General features: G+C 40.7%; 2 protein-coding genes across 5 annotated transcripts in view; one reads left to right on the forward strand and one right to left on the reverse strand.

Moving 5' to 3' along the window:
• Positions 1 to 56: 56 nt before the first annotated feature.
• LOC133538082 (intron Large complex component GCFC2-like) lies at positions 57 to 17,722 on the reverse strand. Of its 2 annotated transcripts, XM_061879379.1 has the most exons (19): positions 16,935 to 17,722; positions 16,696 to 16,797; positions 16,403 to 16,585; positions 14,882 to 15,145; positions 14,672 to 14,772; positions 12,550 to 12,695; positions 12,263 to 12,446; positions 11,246 to 11,369; positions 7,664 to 7,712; positions 6,590 to 6,687; positions 5,070 to 5,269; positions 4,859 to 5,003; positions 4,659 to 4,780; positions 4,497 to 4,573; positions 4,331 to 4,397; positions 4,117 to 4,263; positions 3,905 to 4,041; positions 2,279 to 2,358; positions 184 to 362 (listed from the first exon to the last, which is right to left on the reverse strand). In XM_061879379.1, the coding sequence occupies exons 1-18, from the start codon at positions 17,257 to 17,259 to the stop codon at positions 2,289 to 2,291; spliced, it is 2,541 nt and encodes an 846-aa protein (XP_061735363.1). In that variant the 5' UTR covers positions 17,260 to 17,722; the 3' UTR covers positions 184 to 362; positions 2,279 to 2,288. The 2 variants fall into 2 exon arrangements, with proteins under 2 accessions (XP_061735357.1, XP_061735363.1); XM_061879373.1 differs by lacking the exon at positions 2,279 to 2,358 and having other exon boundaries at positions 57 to 362; positions 16,935 to 17,720.
• LOC133538063 (intersectin-2-like) overlaps positions 17,574 to 19,269 on the forward strand; it is a 66,412-nt gene continuing 64,716 nt past the window's right edge. For 2 of the 3 annotated variants that reach the window (XM_061879349.1, XM_061879356.1), the window contains exon 1: positions 17,575 to 17,865. The gene's annotated coding sequence lies outside the window, so the exon portion shown is untranslated. Of the gene's footprint in view, positions 17,866 to 19,269 lie in introns of all 3 variants that reach the window. The other variant, XM_061879360.1, reaches the window with a different exon arrangement.

Genomic DNA, 19,269 nt, shown 5'->3' on the forward strand with positions numbered 1-19,269 from the left:
TATGTTTGTTAGAGCCACCTACTGTTTGAAATAAGCATGTGAATCAACACTCCAAATAAAATACAATATTTATTTATAAAAATAGTTATTTCCAATACAAACACAAAATGCTTAAGACACCCACCTCACCATTGAGAAGTCCCACTCAGATTTGCCAACTTAAAAAAAAAAAAAATGGTAAAAGAGTGCTCTAACATTTATTTAATCCAACTTGTGACATGCTGGTTGTCTATTCAGTGTCATGATTAAGCAGCTGATGAGAATAGATGACATCTTCATAGTGGTATTTTTCTGTTATGGCCATGATCGAGTCGTGGCATCGGATAGCACTTAAAATTTTCAGCACTTCGACCACATCGAGCCTAAAAAGAACAAAAAAAGATTTGGTAAATCTGTTTACAAAGACAATAATGCTCAGCCTTCATTTAACAATATTGGTTATGGTGGTTGAAGTTTTCAGTGGCGTACAGTTGCACTAACTTACATAACTCACAAAATGTTAAGTACTTTCGGCTATAATTTCAGGATGAACATAAAATGGCCCTGTTACCTTTTACATGTGAACGTGATCATCTCTAAACTTTTCAATGCACATGCCCAACTGTTCAATGTTTCAGTACTTTTTGCACAACTGTTTTCTAATGAGGATCTCAACAACCAAATTTACAGAAGATGTGTGATGTATGAATCGGCCAACAAATGTCCTGTGTAACTTAGAATTAAGATTTAAAGGGGAATTGCACTTTTGGGGGGAATTTTGCTATTTGTCCACATTCATTATGAGAGACAAAAAGACAAATGTTCTCCTTTTGCAGTCTAACTTGTAAAAATCATCTTGTTTTTGGTGGATAGCATTGCAGCTTATTGGAGCAATCAGTTTTACCTCCAAATTACTTTAAAAATGTTTCTAGTACCGTCAACAATACTTAAAGTTCGGTAACCTGTACAATCAAGCTGTTGCAATTTTGTTGTAAGAGTGTACACTGAACTATTTTATTTTTTTTCTAGCATATTAACACATTGGAGTGCTATGGTATTAGCCATAAAAGCTAACTACAGAAAGAGGTAAGTATGCTTTTACGTCAGCACGAAAAGCGTTTTGAGTTTGTACTGCACAACACTGCAATAAGACACCAATCTGTACTGACTGGAAAAACATGAACAATCACATTACAGTATCTGTAAAGTATCACCCCCATTTCATGTTTTGGTTGTACATAGCTTGCTCGACAGTGTATGTACTGTAGTTGTAATTGCAAGCCTGATTTGCTGTGTGTAACATGATCAATATTTAAAGTTTGACTCACTCGACGGACAGTTGTGCGCTTGGTCCAGCTGGCCAAGGACGTTTTTCCGGTTTATTTGGGTAAGCACGTAATTTATGTTGAAACAGCTTGGCTCAAAGTTCCACATTTATAAAGTTGTCATCTTCACCTCACTCTCTCGGTTTCACTCTTCATGCTCGCTTCTAGAAGGAGTAGCTAATCCTCCATATATTTAGCTTCAAAAAGATAATGTTGTGAATCATCATTTGGCCAAAAATAGTTTTTTTTGTTGTCTGTTATCGTTTCTGCCATGATTACAACACACATGCCTTCGTTTCCAACAGTAAAAACATTTGTTACCAGAAGGTGCTGCTATGGAAATGGAAATCAATGCACTGAAGAAATCAGCCCTGGCATTGATTAAAATGATCAAAATTCATTAAACATTGAACCTATTATATATTGTTGTGAACATCCATCCATCCATTTTCTACTGCTTGTCCCGTTCGTGGTCGCTGGAGCCTATCTCAGCTGCATTCGGGCGAAAGGCGGTGTACACTCTGGACAAGTACTTTCAGTTATTTTCCATTATGTATAGACTTACGTGTATATAAAACTGAGGATTTTGAAATTTTTTTAAAGGGCTTGAATGATTCAAAGGTGACAGCCATTAGTTTAATCTTCCAAGTGTTTATCATCTTTAAAAATCCTTGTTAAAAGAAAAAGATGTGTTTTCTTGTCTCTCATAATGATTGTGAATGACAGACAAAATTCCCCAAAAAGTGCCTGTCAACTTTTTTGGGAAATCGTGTTAATGCTTTCTATGAAACCCCAGTCCTGTGCTACTGCACCGATCAGGTACGCTCGACTAAAACTTCGGCAAGACGCGGGGGAATTGGCTCGTGAGAGCAGGCGGCGAGTTGCATGTTATGTAATTGAGTCAAATTGAAAAAGTGGGAGCGATTGATGCACATGAAGATGGAAAAGACAAATATCTTGACAAATAGACTTACTATCTTTACGTCAGGGTTCTTCAACATACTCGAGGCCAGGCACCCTCAAACTGATCCAGAGAAGCAGCAGGGACCCCCTACTAAAATTGTGATTGTTTTAAATTAAACAGGTCTTAAAAATACCTTGTTATTGTGCTGTACCGTAATAAGCTATTCAAATAATACACAGCGCCGCTAACAGCTAGCGAGTACATTGTCATGTACTCGCTAGTTGACAACTGGTATACTACTTGTTAGCGGGCATATTTAGAGCACTAATTGCTCACTTAAATGCTAACATGAATACAATAATATAATCATCTTTTACAGTGAGTTGGGCAGCCATGCCACTGTCATTTCTAAACTACATTACAATGTATTGGATCATTGTTAGTGTATTTAAAGACATTCAAGTTTGTATATAAAAAAATATATACAAAAATTTCACAAGCAGCTGGGCAGACGTTCTCATGCTTTCTTGTAACATTGAGGAAGAAAAAACGCAAGCTAGCTTGATAAATGTCTCAACCCCAAGCGCCGTGAAGGAGGCAAGTATTGCTCTTATTTTTTACTCATGCTATACGACTGGAATGGCAGCCTAGTATTTTAGCCCAGCAACTGCTGTGTGAGTGTGTCATAGTGGATAGTAAAGTTGTGTGTGACACTCTCTTAAAGATCCAAGCGATACAAGTTCTAGCCACAAATAGGTCATGTTATTGATTTAACAGGGATTTGTGATGAAAATCCCCAAGTGTTTCCCTTATTCTTAGGAAATGTCCCAAATGATGAAATACAAATGTAGACAGGAATGATTTGAACGGTCCTCCATCGTGCAATGCACATTCTGACATGAGACAAAGATATGGCCTAAAATTGATACACAGTACCTTGAACTTGCAACTCTTCAGAATGTTGTCCGAGGAAGTGGCCACTGAGCTTAGATTGTCACAGTATATTTAGCAGGTTGTAACAAAGATTAAGGGACTGGAAGAGTCACAAAAATGCATACTATACTACATATGTTTTTTAAAATGTCACCTAATGTAAATTTTGCCATCCCACTACTTGTTAGAGAAAAGCAAGTTGTGTAAAAACTACTGAAACATTGGACAGTTGGGACGTTTATATTTCTAAAGACAGTCAAATGAAGCTCCCCTGAAAGGTTCCAGTGCATTTTAAGTGCATTCTGCAACTTCCTATTAAAGCCTAATACAACTAACTTTTTGTGAGTTGTGTAAGCTAACCAATGTTTACACTAGGGGTTGGTATAAATTGTGTGCATTATTTTCACAGACCGGCTTTCCACGTGTAACAGATAAAAACAGCAAAAAAATTTGCTAACAAAATCAGCTCAATATAACGCTGGAGTTGTATTATAAAGGAGTTGTAATATACATCTATAACAAGCTTATTGGTGTGTTTAGTGGGACAAGTGAAAGTTAAGTTGGAGAAATTGTGGTAGTTTATAAATTAATTAATGTTTCTGTGCGGCCCGGTAGTAAATGCGTCAGGGACCGGTGGTTGGGGCCCACTGGTTTACACCACAACATGAAAACGATTAATTTTACCATCTCTCAATCAAAACTGAGTATTAAGCCATTGTGAAGACAGTTTAACATTTCTAAAAAGCATAGTTGTTTGAAATACCTAGTATTTGGATCATCAGCAGGCTGTTGTTTGCAAATGTTGTGAGCCTTCTGAACGAGGTGGTTTCGGAAAGTCTGCAGCTGAGGCAAACATTGATTCTCTCCTCTGAACCAACTGAGTGGCAGGTTGTCAGCGATCTTTGGTGGGACACGAAAATTCAGTGACAAATGTGAAAGCACAAGCACATGGCCAAATTGGGGAAAAATGAATACCCTTTTGCAAGCCTGAAGATTGTTATCAGACGGCGTCTGACTGCACAGGGTGATTGTTAAGTATCGACACAGCAACTTGTCCAACATGAGCTCCTTCAGTATAGACTCGGGCAACAGCATATCCCATTTCCCCATGTTTCCTAGCAGCTAGTGCATATGCAAAAACAACACAATAATCAACATGCTCATGAGAAAGAATGACAAACTAGCATACCTTAATGGCCATCCAGAACTGTTGGTTTCTGAAGCGTCTCTGTGGAGATAAATGGTCATCCAGGAGCCTTGAAGAGCAGCAAAAATACAAAATAAGAAACTATATTAAAATGATAACCCATCTTTTTTCAATCAAGGCATATTACTGAAGTTAAGCAAGAACTGACGTTTTGGGGTAAATCGGAATGAAGACATCCTCATCTACACAACTCCGCAGACGCCCAATCACAGCCTCTGTGAGTGTCTGTGTGGACATGAAAACATAAAACACGTGATGGCATTCCCCCTGCATGTTTTCATGCTACAGTCTTCATAGGTTTCAGTCTTACCTTAACTGGTTTACTCTTTTCTCCTTCGAAGACAGAATAGTCCTCCCTCAGTCGGTGACAAAGCTCAGTTAGACATGCTGACTGACGAAGAGACATGGGGTCCCAGATCAGCTCTATAAAGGCTGAACATAAAAAAGTCTCCTTATGAAACTGTGGCCTTTTTGAGTGTGAATAACGGTTATCTGGAAGTGTGTACTCACTTGTTATTTTGGGGAGGATAGTCCGTTCAATGACATTACACAGCATTTCTCTGTCTGAGTGTTCCAACTCCTCGTGGCCATGGCCATGACAAAACGTCTCCACTGCTGTGAACCATGGGAGGTTCTCAAAGTCGGTGCTAGGATCCTGACACAGACACACAACATAAGTGAGAACCATGATGGGTGGGTTTATGAACACATTTAGAGGCACCTTTAGGGGGTTCCACACAAGCAGCTGATGTCTTATGATGGGGTTTAGCAGCTTGGGTAAACACAGAGAGATGTAAGCACTGTGGTAAGACTCTGAATAGAAGCCTCGCCATTCTTCGAACCGAGACAAGATCCTTTTAACGTCGTGAAAGTCGTCATGAACATCAGAGAACACCGCCTGGGACCTCTGCAGGATGTCAGCTAGAAAGAGCAGACAGGGATGTGTGCAAAAAGGTTGTGCAAAGCCCCAAAGGTATATACTGTAAGTCTGTCCTTATGTGATAAGATTGTTCAATCTTAAAGTTAGCAGTCTGAAATCTCGCCAGGAGGTTTTTCACAACTTTTATTTTAGTAAAATTGCATTGTTTTCGATTGCAACATTGTTACAATAGGATATGAACATTAACTATACACACTTTCTTCTAAGAACTCTTTTGGTCCCATTGACTGACATTATAACTGATGTTTTTAACAGACTCGACCCCAAACGGGACAAGCGGTAGAAAATTGATAGATGGATGTAATCCCGGTATATTACTATGATTTTTCCATGAAAACCAAATGAGTCATTCTTTCCAATAGAAAAACAAGAAAATATTGTTTTGGTGTAATTGTGCCCCTTAACAACCTGATGGCACAAGACAACCATAATTATTTCATAATTCTCAGAACGATGATGAACCATGATGGGGTGAGTTTATGAACACATTTAGAGTTACCTTTAGGGGGTTCCACATGTTTTGTCTTTTCTTAAACGTCTATTAAACTATTGAAAGCAATTTAATTAATCAGCTCAGTGGCCTTGTGGTTAGAGTGTCCGCCCTGAGACTTGGAGGTCGTGAGTTCAAACCCCAGCCGAGTCATACCAAAGACTACAAAAAATGGGACCCATTGCCTGCCCAAAGATAGGTATTTAATAAAAAAACTACTTTTCACATTGTCATAGGATATTGTGTGTAGAATTTTGAGAACAAAAATTAATTTATTCAATTTTGGAATATGGCCCTGCGATGAGGTGGCGACTTGTCCAGGGTGTACTCCGCCTTCCGCCCGATTGTAGCTGAGATAGGCACCAGCGCCCCCGCAACCCCAAAGGGAATAAGCGGTAGGTAGAAAATGGATGGATGGAATTTTGGAATAAGGCTGTATAACTTAACAAAATGTGGGAAAAGTAAAGCGCTGTGAATACTTTCCGAACACAGTGAACATCTCCTGCTTGTTTAAAAACATAGCAAAACACCACAAGTAGGAGCATGAGAACATGAATGTACTGTAAAAAGGAGTGTCTCTGTGGTGATGCCACATATAGTAAACGCAAAATCCTCATTTAAATAGGGCGGTCTGCACCACTTTTCAATTGAACACGCAGTGTTAATAAATCCCAGGCAACAGGCCAACTAATACTACACACAGTTTTATACGCTGATCACCACGTGGTATTTAGATCTTAGTAATTCAGACCCTAAGTGCATATATATATTGTTACAATTGCACAAGGGTTAAGAGTGATTTTTTCCTTACCTGTCTGCTTTTCCAGATGCTCTTGCTCCTCCGTCATAGGCTCTGTGTCTTCAGGTATATCACAATCTTCCTCAGCTTTACCACCACTACCTGAAACACTGCATTGTATAGCAAGCAGATCATAAAGTCAAACAATATGGTATGTTTTTTTTATTGGATAAATTTCCATAATTCCCCACATAAAAAGCTTTAAACCCTTAATGTATAAGGGTCTCGTGTTCTCTAGGGTCCCATATATACCGTATTTTTTCGGAGTATAAGTCGCTCCGGGTATAAGTCGCACCCGCCGAAAATGCATAATAAAGAAGGAAAAAAACATATATAAATCGCACAGGAGTATAAGTCGCATTTTTGGGGGAAATTTATTTGATAAAACCCAACACCAAGAATAGACATTTGAAAGGCAATTTAAAATAAAGAATAGCGAACAACTGGTTGAATAAGTGTACGTTATATGACGCATAAATAACCAACTGAGAACGTGCCTGGTATGTTGACGTAACATATTATGGTAAGAGTCATTCAAATAACTTTAACATAGAAAATGCTATAAGTTTACCAAACAATCTGTCACTCCTAATCGCTAAATCCGATGAAATCTTATACGTCTAGTCTCTTACGTGAATGAGCTAAATAATATTATTTGATATTTTACGGTAATGTTTTAATAATTTCACACATAAGTCGCACCTGAGTATAAGTCGCACCCCCAGCCAAACTATGAAAAAAACTTCGAATTATAGTCCGAAAAATAGGGTATTCTACACACAGCCATGTTTTTAGGTACGCCTGTACAAATCAGATAATGTCGAGTGCAGCAGCAGTGTTCTCAGTTTGGATCACATGTTTGAAAAGTAGTATTTCAACTGTATGATAATTATATAAAAATATGTGGATTTATATTTTAATTAACACATTTATGAAGACAGAATTAGTGACAAAGTTCTTAAGATTGTGTAGGTTTACTTATTGTTGTGGATGACAAATGTATGCCTCAGTATTAAGACAGTGATTTGTGAACACCTGACAGTTAATTTGATGCAACTGTGTAAATACCGTAAATATCTAACTCACCCCTGAGTTTCAGCTCCATTGGTGGTGTCTCCCAGCTCATCACCATTTTCTGCGGATTGAATGAAAAGCAAATAATAGAGGTAAGTGGATTTTAAGAGCGCAGACCTCCGCCAAGCCCAAAGTCTGTTTATCTGTCTTGGCCCTGCAATGAGGTAGCAGCTTGCCTAGGGTGTACCCTGCCTTCCACCCTAATGCAGTTGGGATAGGCTCCAGCCCTCCTGCAACCCCGAGTGGTACAAGCGATCGATAACAAAGGGATGGAAGTAATCTACCGATGAATTTGTTCGATTAATCGAATGAAACACCCTGAATAGCTTATTGCATATTTTAGGGGAGAAAGTTGAAAATCAGAAATATTTTTTTGATGACCTTTATCCATTTTTCTTGTAACTGCACATCATTTACATTGAAATGGCATGTTACCATGAGAGCATCAATATATAAGTACTGTATAAAAGTCTGGGCTCTGGCATAGTTGCTCATGAGTCATTAATTTACTTAAGTGTGTTTGGGGGTGTGCCAAGTCGACCGGAACCGCGATAACTAGCAAACCTTGAGTGGGGAATTAAAAAGCCAGTTTGAAAACCGGTTCCAGTTGTTTTGATTCCTGGGAATTGTTTGTATAACTGGTAAAACAATCCATTCCTTTCTTTAAAGGATGGTTTATTGATTTTTAAAATGTACAATGTTCTCCAAACCCCTTATTAAACTACAAAATATATTTTATTGAATTGTAAAATATGCAATATCCTCCAAACTCTTTATTAGACTACAAAATAACCACCCCGCTGGCCCCTTCTACATAATCACTCAGCTGACTATCTTACCTTCTACAAAGGCTATTATATTGAGAGAACATCTTCAACTTTAACCGATATGTTTTCTTCAAAACCGGTACTGATTATTAGTTGTCAAGTACACAGATAACTGATATTTAGAGCTAATATTAATTTGCAGAAAAAGTTACTTTAACATGAATAGTATATGTCAGTAGAAAGCTGGACAAGGCTTTAGGTTGTTTTTAATATTTTTGTTGGGAAACGTTGGGCCAGTCGCTTCATAATTAGTGTGGCCACATAAGTGCTGCAGTGGAAAAAAGGGAACATTTTCTCATGCAGGGCAAACAGGTAGTAGTAGTTTAAAAAAAAAGAAAGGCTGCTACCATTAAAAAGAAGCAGAAGCTGATATACACCAAAAAGCCAAATATCAGCGCTCATAATTGGTCGATCTTTTCTACGGATTTCCACAATCTGTCCATCCATCGTCTTCTGCTTATCAGAGGTCGGGTCGCGGGGGTACCAGCCTAACTAAGCAGGGAAACTCAGACTTCCCTTTCCCAAGCCACTTAATCCATCTTCTCCCGGCGAATCCCGAGGCCTTCCCAGACCAGTCAGGAGACATACTGTAGTCTCCCTAATGTGTCCTGGGTCTTCCCCGTGGCCTCCTAACGGTCAGACTTGCCCGGGTGGCATCCTGACCAGATGCTTGATCCACCTCATCTGGCTCTTCTTGATGTGGAGGAGCAGTGGCATTATTCTGATCTCCTCCCGAATGACAGAGCTTCTCACCCTATTTCGAAGGCGAACCCCGCCACCCGAGGGAGAAAACTAATTTCGGTCGCTTGTACTGGTGATCTTGTCCGTTCCGTCATAACCCAAAGCTCATGACCATAGGTGAGGATGGGAACGTAGATCGACTGGCAAATTTAGAGCTTTGCTTTTCGGCTCAGCTCCTTTTTTACCACAACATATCTATATAGTGTCCACATTGGTGCAGACGCCACACGGATCCGCCTGTCGTCTCACGATGCAATCTTCTCTCACTCGTGAACAATACTACGAGGAACTTGAACTCCTCCACTTGGGGAAAGATCTCCTCCCTAACCCAGAGATGGAACTCCACCCTTTTCTGGGGAAGATCCATGGACTCGGACTTGTAGGTGCTTATTCTCATCCCAGTCGCTTCACACTCTGTTTTGAACAAATCCAGTGAGAGCTGAAGATCCTGGCCAGATGAAGCCATCAGGACCACATCATCTGCAAAAAAACAGCCAAGTCACCAACAGGTGGTGATTGGTAGAAAACTCCGCCTCTCTCTTTACCCGAGTGTCCAAAACATGAGACCGCAAATCTGATGACTCAACCACAACTGAGGGAGCACTCTCCAGAACTCCCTTGAGGGAATCCAAAAAGGGTGAGTACTCCGAGCTGTTGTTTGGTGCGTAAGCACAAACAACAGTCAGAACCCGTCCCCCGCACCATAAGGCGGAAGGAAGTTACCCTCTCGTCTACTGGGTTAAATTCCAACGTACAGGCTGTGAGTTGAGGGGCAACCAAAATCGCCACCCTAGCTCATTGCCTCTCGCTTCATGGTACACCAGAGCGGAAGAGAGTCCAGCCCCTCTTGAGAGGACTGGTTACAGAGACCTTGCTGAGCATCACAAATTGAGTCTGACTATATCCAGCCGGTACTTCTCCACGTCATGCAATAGCTCAGGCTCCCCCCCGTCCTCCCCAGCGAGGAGACGTTCCACGCTTTAAGAGCTAGCTTTTGTAGCCGAGGATTGGACTCCCAAGGGCCCTACTTTCGGTTGCCGCCCAGCTCACACTGAACCCGACCTCTATGCTCCCTCCTATGATTGGTGAGCCCGTTGGACTGGGTACCACACTGCCTCTTCAGGCGCTCCCCATCGAGCCCACCTCCGGGCCAGGTTCCCGAGGGGGGACCCAGTGACCCACATGGGAAATCTGAGTCCTCGTTTTTTCTTTTTAATAAATGTCTTCGATCTGCTCTTTGCCTGATCTTCTCGCTTCACCTACGACCCGTTTTTCTTGGGAGAGCCTACCAGGGGGCATAGAAACTCCCGGAGAAGGATGGCGGAAGCCGGGTATCGAACCAGAAATCCTCAGGTTTCTGGCACGGCCACTCTATCAACAGAGAAGTAAAAAAAGGCTTCTAAGTATTTACTTTATTGTATTAGCGGTAGGAAATGGATGCATGGATGGTAATCAAAACCCTGTAACATGAATCTTATTTTCTCTATTTTAAGATTCATTAACACGTCCCTAACCCAATGAGAAAGGGTGGAGCAGCCCCCTTCCATTGTCGTAAAATTCAAAATCACACCAGTAATATGGTAAATGATATTATCCTAAGATTAACAATCAATTCCTGTGGGCGCGAATGACATCATCATGATGCTGCAAGGTGCCAAAGTGCCACAAACGCTCAAGAGTTACATTTCACAAGAATGGATTACAACATGGCAAATTGCAACACTTGCAATGTTGATATTTCATCAAAGAGAGGAAATAAACATACAGAAATATTTGTAGACACAGATACTTTATAAAAATGTTGCATTTTCAATCTGCTCTGATTATTCCGATCATTGGAAAAGCGGTTATTTCTAATACCTTTGCATTACATGATGAGAGACCCCATCCATCTAAACTGTTCTTCCTTATGCTTTTTGTAAAAGTTTAATAAAAATTTGGTCATAACTTTTGACTATTGTTGCTAACTAACTAACTGCTACAATTAAGTAACCTCCAGGTGGAGGTAACAATCTATCTTACTCACTGCTGAGCTGTTGCAAGAAGTGTGCCTGCTCCTGTATCTTATGTCGTCTCTGTGCACACAGTGCCTCCATCTGGCTAGAAAGTAGAGTGTGCAACTCCAGTTCCACAGAGTTGATTTCAATCACCTAAATTTGAAAAGAGTCTTAAGTATGGAAACAAACTTACTAACTGAAACATGATTTATACATACACTATATTGCAAAAAGTATTTGGCCACCCAACCAAATAATGAGAATCAGGTGTCCTAATCACTTAGGCATGGAGACTGTTTCTACAAACATTTGTGAAAGAATGGGCCGCTCCCAGTGATTTCCAGCGGGGAACTGTCATAGGATGCCACCTGTACAACAAATCCAGTCGTGAAATTTCCTCGCTCCTAAATATTCCAAAGTCAACTTTATTATAAGAAAAGTGAAGAGTTTGGGAACAACAGCATGTCAGCCACGTAAACTGACAGAGAGGGGTCAGCGGATGCTTTCTGCACAGTCACTTGCTACAGAGCTCCAAACTTCTTGGGACCTTCCAATTAGCCCACGTACAGTACGGAGAGAGCTTCATGGAATGGGTTTCCTTGGCCGAGCAGCTGCATCTAAGCCATACATCACCAAGTCCAATGCAAAGAAACGGATGAAGTGGTGTAAAGCACATCGCCACTGGACTCTAGAGCAGAGGAGACCCCTTCTCTGGACTGATGAATCACGCTTTTCCATCTGGCAATCTGATGGACGAATCTGGGTTTGGAAGTTGCCAGTAGAACGCTACATTTCGGACTACATTGTGCCGAGTGTGAAATTTGGTGGAGGAGGAATTATGGTGTGAGGTTGGTTTTTCAGGAGTTGGGGTTGCCCCCTTAGTTCTAGTGAAAGGAACTTTGAATGCTCCAAGGTACCAAAACATTTTTGAAAATTCCATGGGATGGCACTTCAAGTTCATATGTGAGTAAAGGCAGGTGGCCAAATACTATTGGCAATAAAGTGTACATTCATTTTGCATTGTTAAAATTGGTTCAGCTTCTTACCTTCTCTCGCAGACACTCTACCAAATTGTGAGTGAAGAGGGTCATGTCTCTGTAAAACTTCAACTGTTTTTCAGAGGAGCTTTCCTCTAAGCTCTCCAGAGAGTTTTTAGCACTGTCAACGTCTCCCTCCATCTTAGTCAGATCAGCTTGTCGTGCTCTGTGTACCTCCTTTAGGGAGTCCAGTCTGGCAAACATTAGCAATTGAGTTTTACTGCAGCACATACACTGATAGACAAAGTGAGCAACTACACTTAAGAGATTTAAGCATTGGAGGCCAGTGAACATACTTTCCAGTGATCCTCCTCTTAACCATTGAGACAGTAATGGAGGGAAGTGTCTCTGGAAACTTCTTGATGCCCATTGATAACTTCTTTTGTCTTTTTCGTGCATTACACTGATAGCTACTGCTGCTGGACTCACTGCCAGATGGGCTCTGAGAATGAGATGATGCAATAAAAATAAATATTTCCCTAATATATTCATAGTACAGTACTACGGCTGCAATATTTTGAGAAAACACCTAATTGCAATTTTCTCTCCAAAATTGTGGTTGCGATTCGATCTGAGACGTTTATATTTTATACATAAAAAAGCATAAAACTAAAAGAAGACACATTACTTTTAGACAGTCAACATATTTAACCTGACTCTCGACAGACCTTTGTAGTTTGCTGAGCTCAACACAAGGGTCTGGGCTCGAAGGCATTGCAAACTCCTTCCAGATAGCAAAAAGTAATGAACCAATCAGGATCGCCAAAGGGACTGTTTGATTCAAACCATGGCGGCACGCAGTCCTCGCTGCGTCGTGTGCTGACATTGATCCTGCTATTGAAACTGTTTTGTCAAATCTATCGAATATTAATTCTTTAAAAGATGAACCGAAAACGGTTTTGAAGACATTTATTGGTGGCAAGGATGTTTTGGCAATTCATCCGACTGGGTTTGGATTTCCCAGGGTCGCTCTCATCAGTTTCACAGGTTGATTTCGATGTGAGTGGTTGAAGTAGCACCTCATTCAACATAACGCACAAGTGGTTTATCCAAACACATACAATGTTTTTTTTCACAAGGGCTACGCCTTCTGAAATACCTCTCCTAATGAGAACTCCCAGATCAATGTGTGGAGCTCGGCGAACTACAAGGATCTGGCAAGAGTCAGGTTACCACACATTAGAAGAATATGCAATAATTTACTTTTAAAATATTTGGCTTTACGCAGACAGACAGAGCTTTTGTCTACAACAGGCTCTTAAACTGAAGAAATAATAAGAAAAAAACATACAGTGTTTCTAATATATGGTAATCATAATATATAATAATGCAAGTAACCATTTAAAAGGATACGGATGTGTATTTCTCTTTACTGTAGAACTGTTTACGATTGTACTGTAATTGGAAGGTAAATAACTTGATCCTAAATAAAAAAAAATAAGAAAATGGACCCATTTCTGTAAGCAATAAATGTACCTAAATAAGTATTGAAAATCTTAAAGTGCATTTTTTTTCCCTGTTTAAAAACCGAGGTCAGACATTGTCTAATTGTTTATTGTTGTCACGTAATCAGGACGGCATTTTCGCTTGTTTGTCCGTGTTGATAAGCTCGTATCGCCCATCCTATTTGAAGCTGCAGTATTCCCACAACAGGATCTTTGTCTTTGTAATCTTTTGTTTTTCCTCCCAATTTGTTTTGTTTTGCGGCACTCTTTCCTGCCGAGTGACAAAGCTCTCCGTACTGTGAGTGTGTTGGCAGCGGTGCCGCACTCTCGTCGCTGCCGAGACAGATTGTGAATGACTTAAAAAAGGGGTCATTTTGTTCAGTTAATTCCACTTGTAAACAAGCACGCTTAGGTGTTGAGAGGGATGCAAAAAGTCACACGTCTTTCTTCCTTTTTGAAGTGAGAGACCAACAAACGCGAGGCTCAACAATTCTGATTGGCAAACATGGCTGTCACTCAAATACCGATGAAAGCGGAGGAAAAAAAAAAATCAGTCTCTTGCGGTTAGTTACCACACTAATTAAAACCTCAATGTAGATTTGATTTCAATTAATTGTGCAACTCAAAACAGTACAATATTCGTCATTTTGTTAGGTTCCACAGCACTGCATATATGAAACTTCCAATTAGTCCTGATGACATGACAATATCCCTAATTACATTTTATATGCTGAACTGGGCTTTTATTTGGTTTGCTGTCTTTGTTTTTACATTATACTTACACTAGAGGCTCACAATTTATTCTGTTTTTCCATTTATATTTTAAATAATATTTTCTAGGTACATTATTATGTAGATACTATAGTTCATTTGTTACTCATTGGGCTACAACTGGGAGCTTGGGTACTAAATTCTGTGCCATATGTGTGCTGACAACAAATTTTCCTGAATTAGGTATGAATAATTTTCTTACCAGTCCTCCTGGCCCTGTCTTAACTCCCTTGCCAATTTGTGTCTCCTCCCAAAGCTCCTGCTCCTCTTCGTCAGTCCCTGACAGACTGCCATTACTTCCACCTGATATAAAAACGTCTTTAAGTACAAGTATTGCAAATCAATGCAAAACCATGACATTATTGAATTTATATCTGTATACCAGCTTATGTTACTTTCAGTTCCTCCATACCAAGTTTCTCTGCAATCCTCTCCTTGACACTTTTTAATCGTGGGGCAAACTCAATTCTTTTCTCATGATCATCTGCCTCATCATCATCATCATGAGTAACCCTTTCGTCATCGTCCTCTTCAGCCTCCTCCTTGTGGTAGCGCTCTGGTGTGCTACCACCGGAGCTCCGCCCATCTTTGCCAAGGGAGATGAACTCTTTCTGGGCTCGATTGGTGCGCCGCTGCCTCTTGGCTGCTTCGATTTGCCTGGCGTTGGGGATGACAACTATATACAAAATGAAAATACATGAAAGGCATAGTTAGCATATTCACTACATGTTAAAGGCCTACTGAAACCCACTACTACAGACCATGTAGTCTGATAGTTTATATATCAATGATGAAATCTTAACATTGCAACACATGCCAATACGGCTGGTTTAGTTTACTAAATTACAATCTCAAATTTCCCGCAGAGTTTCTTGTTGAAAACGTTGCGGAATGATGACGCGTACGATGACGCGTGTTTGTGACGTCACCGGTTGTAGCGACATATTAGCCCAGCACCACTTACAGTTAAAAGTCGTCTCTTTTCATCGCATAATTACACAGTAATTTGGACATCTGTGTTGCTGAATCTTTTGCAATTTGTTCAATTAATAATGGAGACTATAAAGAATAATGCTGTTGGTGGAAAGCGGTGGATTGCAGCTGCCTTTAGCACCGAAACACAGCCAGTGTTTCTTTGTTGTGAAGCTTTAACACAGAGCGGTCAAGCGAACATGGTTCTCTATGTCAACCAGCAAGGTTTTGGATGGAAAAATTGTGATATTGAGTCAGCTCTTACCAGAGACTTCAGTGGATTACGCTACTTCAGCTGTCTTTGGAATCTTGACAGCCGTCAAAAAGGCAGCTGTGATCTTGGCTCCTCCTTTGGCTTCTCTGAAAGACACTGGCGTTCACCGCAGCCATCCGACTTTCAGGAATGTCTTTACAATCTCACTAAAACACTATTAAAACAATAAGCAGATAAGGGATCTTCCAGAATTATCCTAGTAAACGTATGTAATTACATCTGAAACGCTCACACTGCCGCCGCCTGGAGCCGTCACCTTTTTTCTTTTATTGCCTCACTCTAACTTTCCTCATCCACAAATCTTTCATCCTAGCTCAAATTAATGGGGAAATCGTCGCTTTCTCGGTCCGAATAGCTCTTGCTGCTGGAGGCTATGATTATAAAGAATGTGAGGATGTGAGGAGCCCTACAACCAGTGACGTCACGCGCACATCGTCTGCTACTTCTGGTAAAGGCAAGGCTTTTTTATAAGCGACCAAAAGTTGCAAACTTTATCGTCGATGTTCTCTACTAAATCCTTTCAGCAAAAATATGGCAATATCGCAAAATGATCAAGTATGATACATAGAATGGACCTGTTATCCCTGTTTAAATAAGAAAATCTCATTTCAGTAGGCCTTTAAGTAGGTAAACAACTCCTTACCCCATTTTAGTTTTTTTCTTGAAACAAAACCACAAAACACAAACCTGGTTTATCAGCGGTTAAGGTGTATTTTGAACTAGATGAGGAGGAACTGGCAGCCCCGTCGTCATCATCATCCTCATTTTCGATCTCCTCAGAGCAATCATCACTAGTGTCACTCTGGTGAGAACTCTGCGTTGATGCTTGGCTGCCATATTCTTGCCTTGGAGAAGCAGATTCTTCTGGTTCTGGAAAGAAGAGAGATAAATGTTATTTATAATCCCTGCATACAAATACCCTATTCTAATTTTGGTGAAATGTTGTTTAAGCGCTGTTGTCAATACTTGAATTCAGTTACCAGTGTTGTGGATGATCCTGGCAGGTGGGGCTTCCCTTTTTCTCACTTGGAACAGCACAGCTTTATCACACGGCTTCTTTAATCTGAACTCAGGTTCCAGGGCTGAAATAGCACAGACGGATAAAATATTCATGGTTGATAAGATAAACATCACTGCAATTGGCACAGCACGGTGCTCTGACTTAAGCTGACGAGTAACCGCCACCAGAGCAACAGTTTGCCATTTCAGGAATATTTACATTCTTTGTCGTCGGAGAAACTGAGCACTGTGCTTGTTTTCTTCTTTATGTCTTCTTTGTCTTTCCCCTGTCCATCTTTCTCTGACGTCAGTTCAGATGTGTTCACATCTTCCCTGTCACCATCATCCACCTTTGCTGTAGTGCTCGCTTCCCGCTTTGAACTGCAAGAGATTCCACGGAATTGGGCACCTTTATGCGGCTTTTTTGATACAACTGTTGCCTTCTCCAACCCGTCTACATCCGCGCTGGCGACCGTCGTTTCCTCCTCTTCACTAGAGTCTCCTTTTCTCTGTCGAAAATTTCTTTTAGGTTTTTTGTTAAACATTTTTTTACTCACTGATAGTTCAGCGTGATTGTTTTTTGAGAGCAGAAGCAAATCGATGTACACCGTGTCGTAAAGTGTCGTAAAAAGAGGACGTGAACGTTTTTAGTGCATTGTGGGATATGTAGTTGAGTCGCGAGAGTTTTTAAAATTTTCATAACAAGATACATGTGGAAACATCTGGTAAATGGTTGTAATAGTGTTGCATCGTACCCCACTCTAATTTTAAGTTATTGTATGTTATCCTACCAATTCAATTAATTTATATTTTTGGTGCTTTTAAAAGTTATTCGTTACTTTTTCTCCTCCCATCTTGGCCGGACATACGTTAACAGCGCCCCGCAGCAGCAGCAGCTAGACGCTTCCCGTCGCAGTCAGCCATGTTGTTGGTGTGACACTCAATGAGCTGTCAGTAACAGGTCCTCGAAGTAGCAGCGAAACTTCAACATTTCCCCCCACCTGTTTCGCTTCTTCTGGACACCAAACGTCGATAGCGGGACCAGGAAGCTGTCCCCTAAAGGCGGATATACATTTGGGGGTGTTGGAAAACTCGGAAGTTTATCTCATTTTGGTCACTACTACAAAGCTTCTGTCTATTGAAGCGAGAGGGTAAGTTAAAATTTTGTAGTGTTATTAGTTTTTTATGGTTCTTTTTGAGACAGCAATATTTGTTTTACAATGATGATCCATCCACCCATTTTCTACCGCTTGTCCCTTTCGGGGTAGCGGGGTTACTGGAGCCTATCTCAGCTTTCATTCGGGCGGAAGGTGGCGTACACCCTGGACAAGTCGCAAACGCAGATAGACAGACAACATTCACACTCACATTCACAGACTAGGGCTAATTTAGTGTTGCCAATTCAACCTATTACAAGGTGCTCATTTCTGGTAAATAACCTGGAATGTGATATACTTAAACAGCTGGCTAAATTTCACTGTTAAAAAAAGCATCCGAACTGTTCAATACTATCATAACCATGGTTTTTGTTGAAGGACGATCTGCAGGTAATTCAAACTAGTTGAGCAGGTTAGCTGACTTGCAGCTGACAAGAGATTTGGGAATGTTTGTAAGACCAACTGTATATGTTGCACAATTGTGAGAGTACCGTATGTGTTTTAATGTAGTTTCTTACACATTTTGTATGCATCTGATTGTCTCACTGTACAACTCCTGTACTGAACACTACCCAATTGAGCAGTCTTTCCCAAATAGTGGGGTGGGCCCCCATGGGGGGCTCGTGTGACCTCGGGAACATGCTTTTTTCTGCTATGGGTATGGCTACACTAAGCCGGGTAATCCCTTCAACAAATAATTAGTCAGCCTCAGCCCTGTTTCAGCCACACTAAACCATCGTTTATAATTTTTTACACGGGTAAGTGCACCGTGTATTTCTCGAATCTCCTGCTCTTAGCTTTGTATGGACTCATTGATCGTTTACAAACTGAGTTCAAAGAGGAAGTGAAGTCAGAAAGACCGGGCCCCACACAGGAAATGACGTCAGAAAAAAATGCGCCACGGCCAGCTTCATAACCAACCAGAGCTAACCACTGGAAAGATGGAGGCGAGTCATCCAGACATGCCCATGTTTCTCCTTCTTCTACATGTACGGACGCCTGTGGAAATCACACATGAATACCTTAAAGGCCTACTGAAACTCACTACTACTGACCACGCAGTCTGATAGTTTATATATCAATGATGAAATATTAACATTGCAACACATGCCAATACGGCCTTTTTAGTTTACTAAATTACAATTTTAAATTTCCCGCGGAGTTTCTTGTTGAAAATGCCGCGGAATGATGACGCGTGAGCGTGGCGTCTCGAGTTGGAGGGGACATATTAGCGCAGCACCACTTGCGGCTAAAAGTCGTCTCTTTTCATCGCGCAATTACACAGTATTCTGGACATCTGTGTTGCTGAATCTTTTGCAATTTGTTCAATTAATAATGGCGAAGTCAAAGTAGAAAGATGGATGTGGGAAGCTTTAGCCTTTAGCCACACAACACACA

This window comes from Nerophis ophidion, linkage group LG02 (assembly GCF_033978795.1).
Source record: "Nerophis ophidion isolate RoL-2023_Sa linkage group LG02, RoL_Noph_v1.0, whole genome shotgun sequence".
In the NCBI taxonomy this organism is placed as follows: domain Eukaryota; kingdom Metazoa; phylum Chordata; class Actinopteri; order Syngnathiformes; family Syngnathidae; genus Nerophis; species Nerophis ophidion.

Bases quoted from the DNA above. Each gene is read 5' to 3' on its own strand.
- LOC133538082 (XM_061879373.1), bottom strand. From the start codon at position 17,259: ATGTTTAACAAAAAACCTAAAAGAAATTTTCGACAGAGAAAAGGAGAC. The intron at 5,270-6,589 runs GTAAGGAAAAAA...TGCTCTTTCTAG, and splicing joins GCATCTGGAAAAGCAGACAG to CTGACATCCTGCAGAGGTCC. The intron at 5,004-5,069 runs GTGCCTCTAAAT...TGTCTGTGTCAG, and splicing joins TTGTGTGGAACCCCCTAAAG to GATCCTAGCACCGACTTTGA.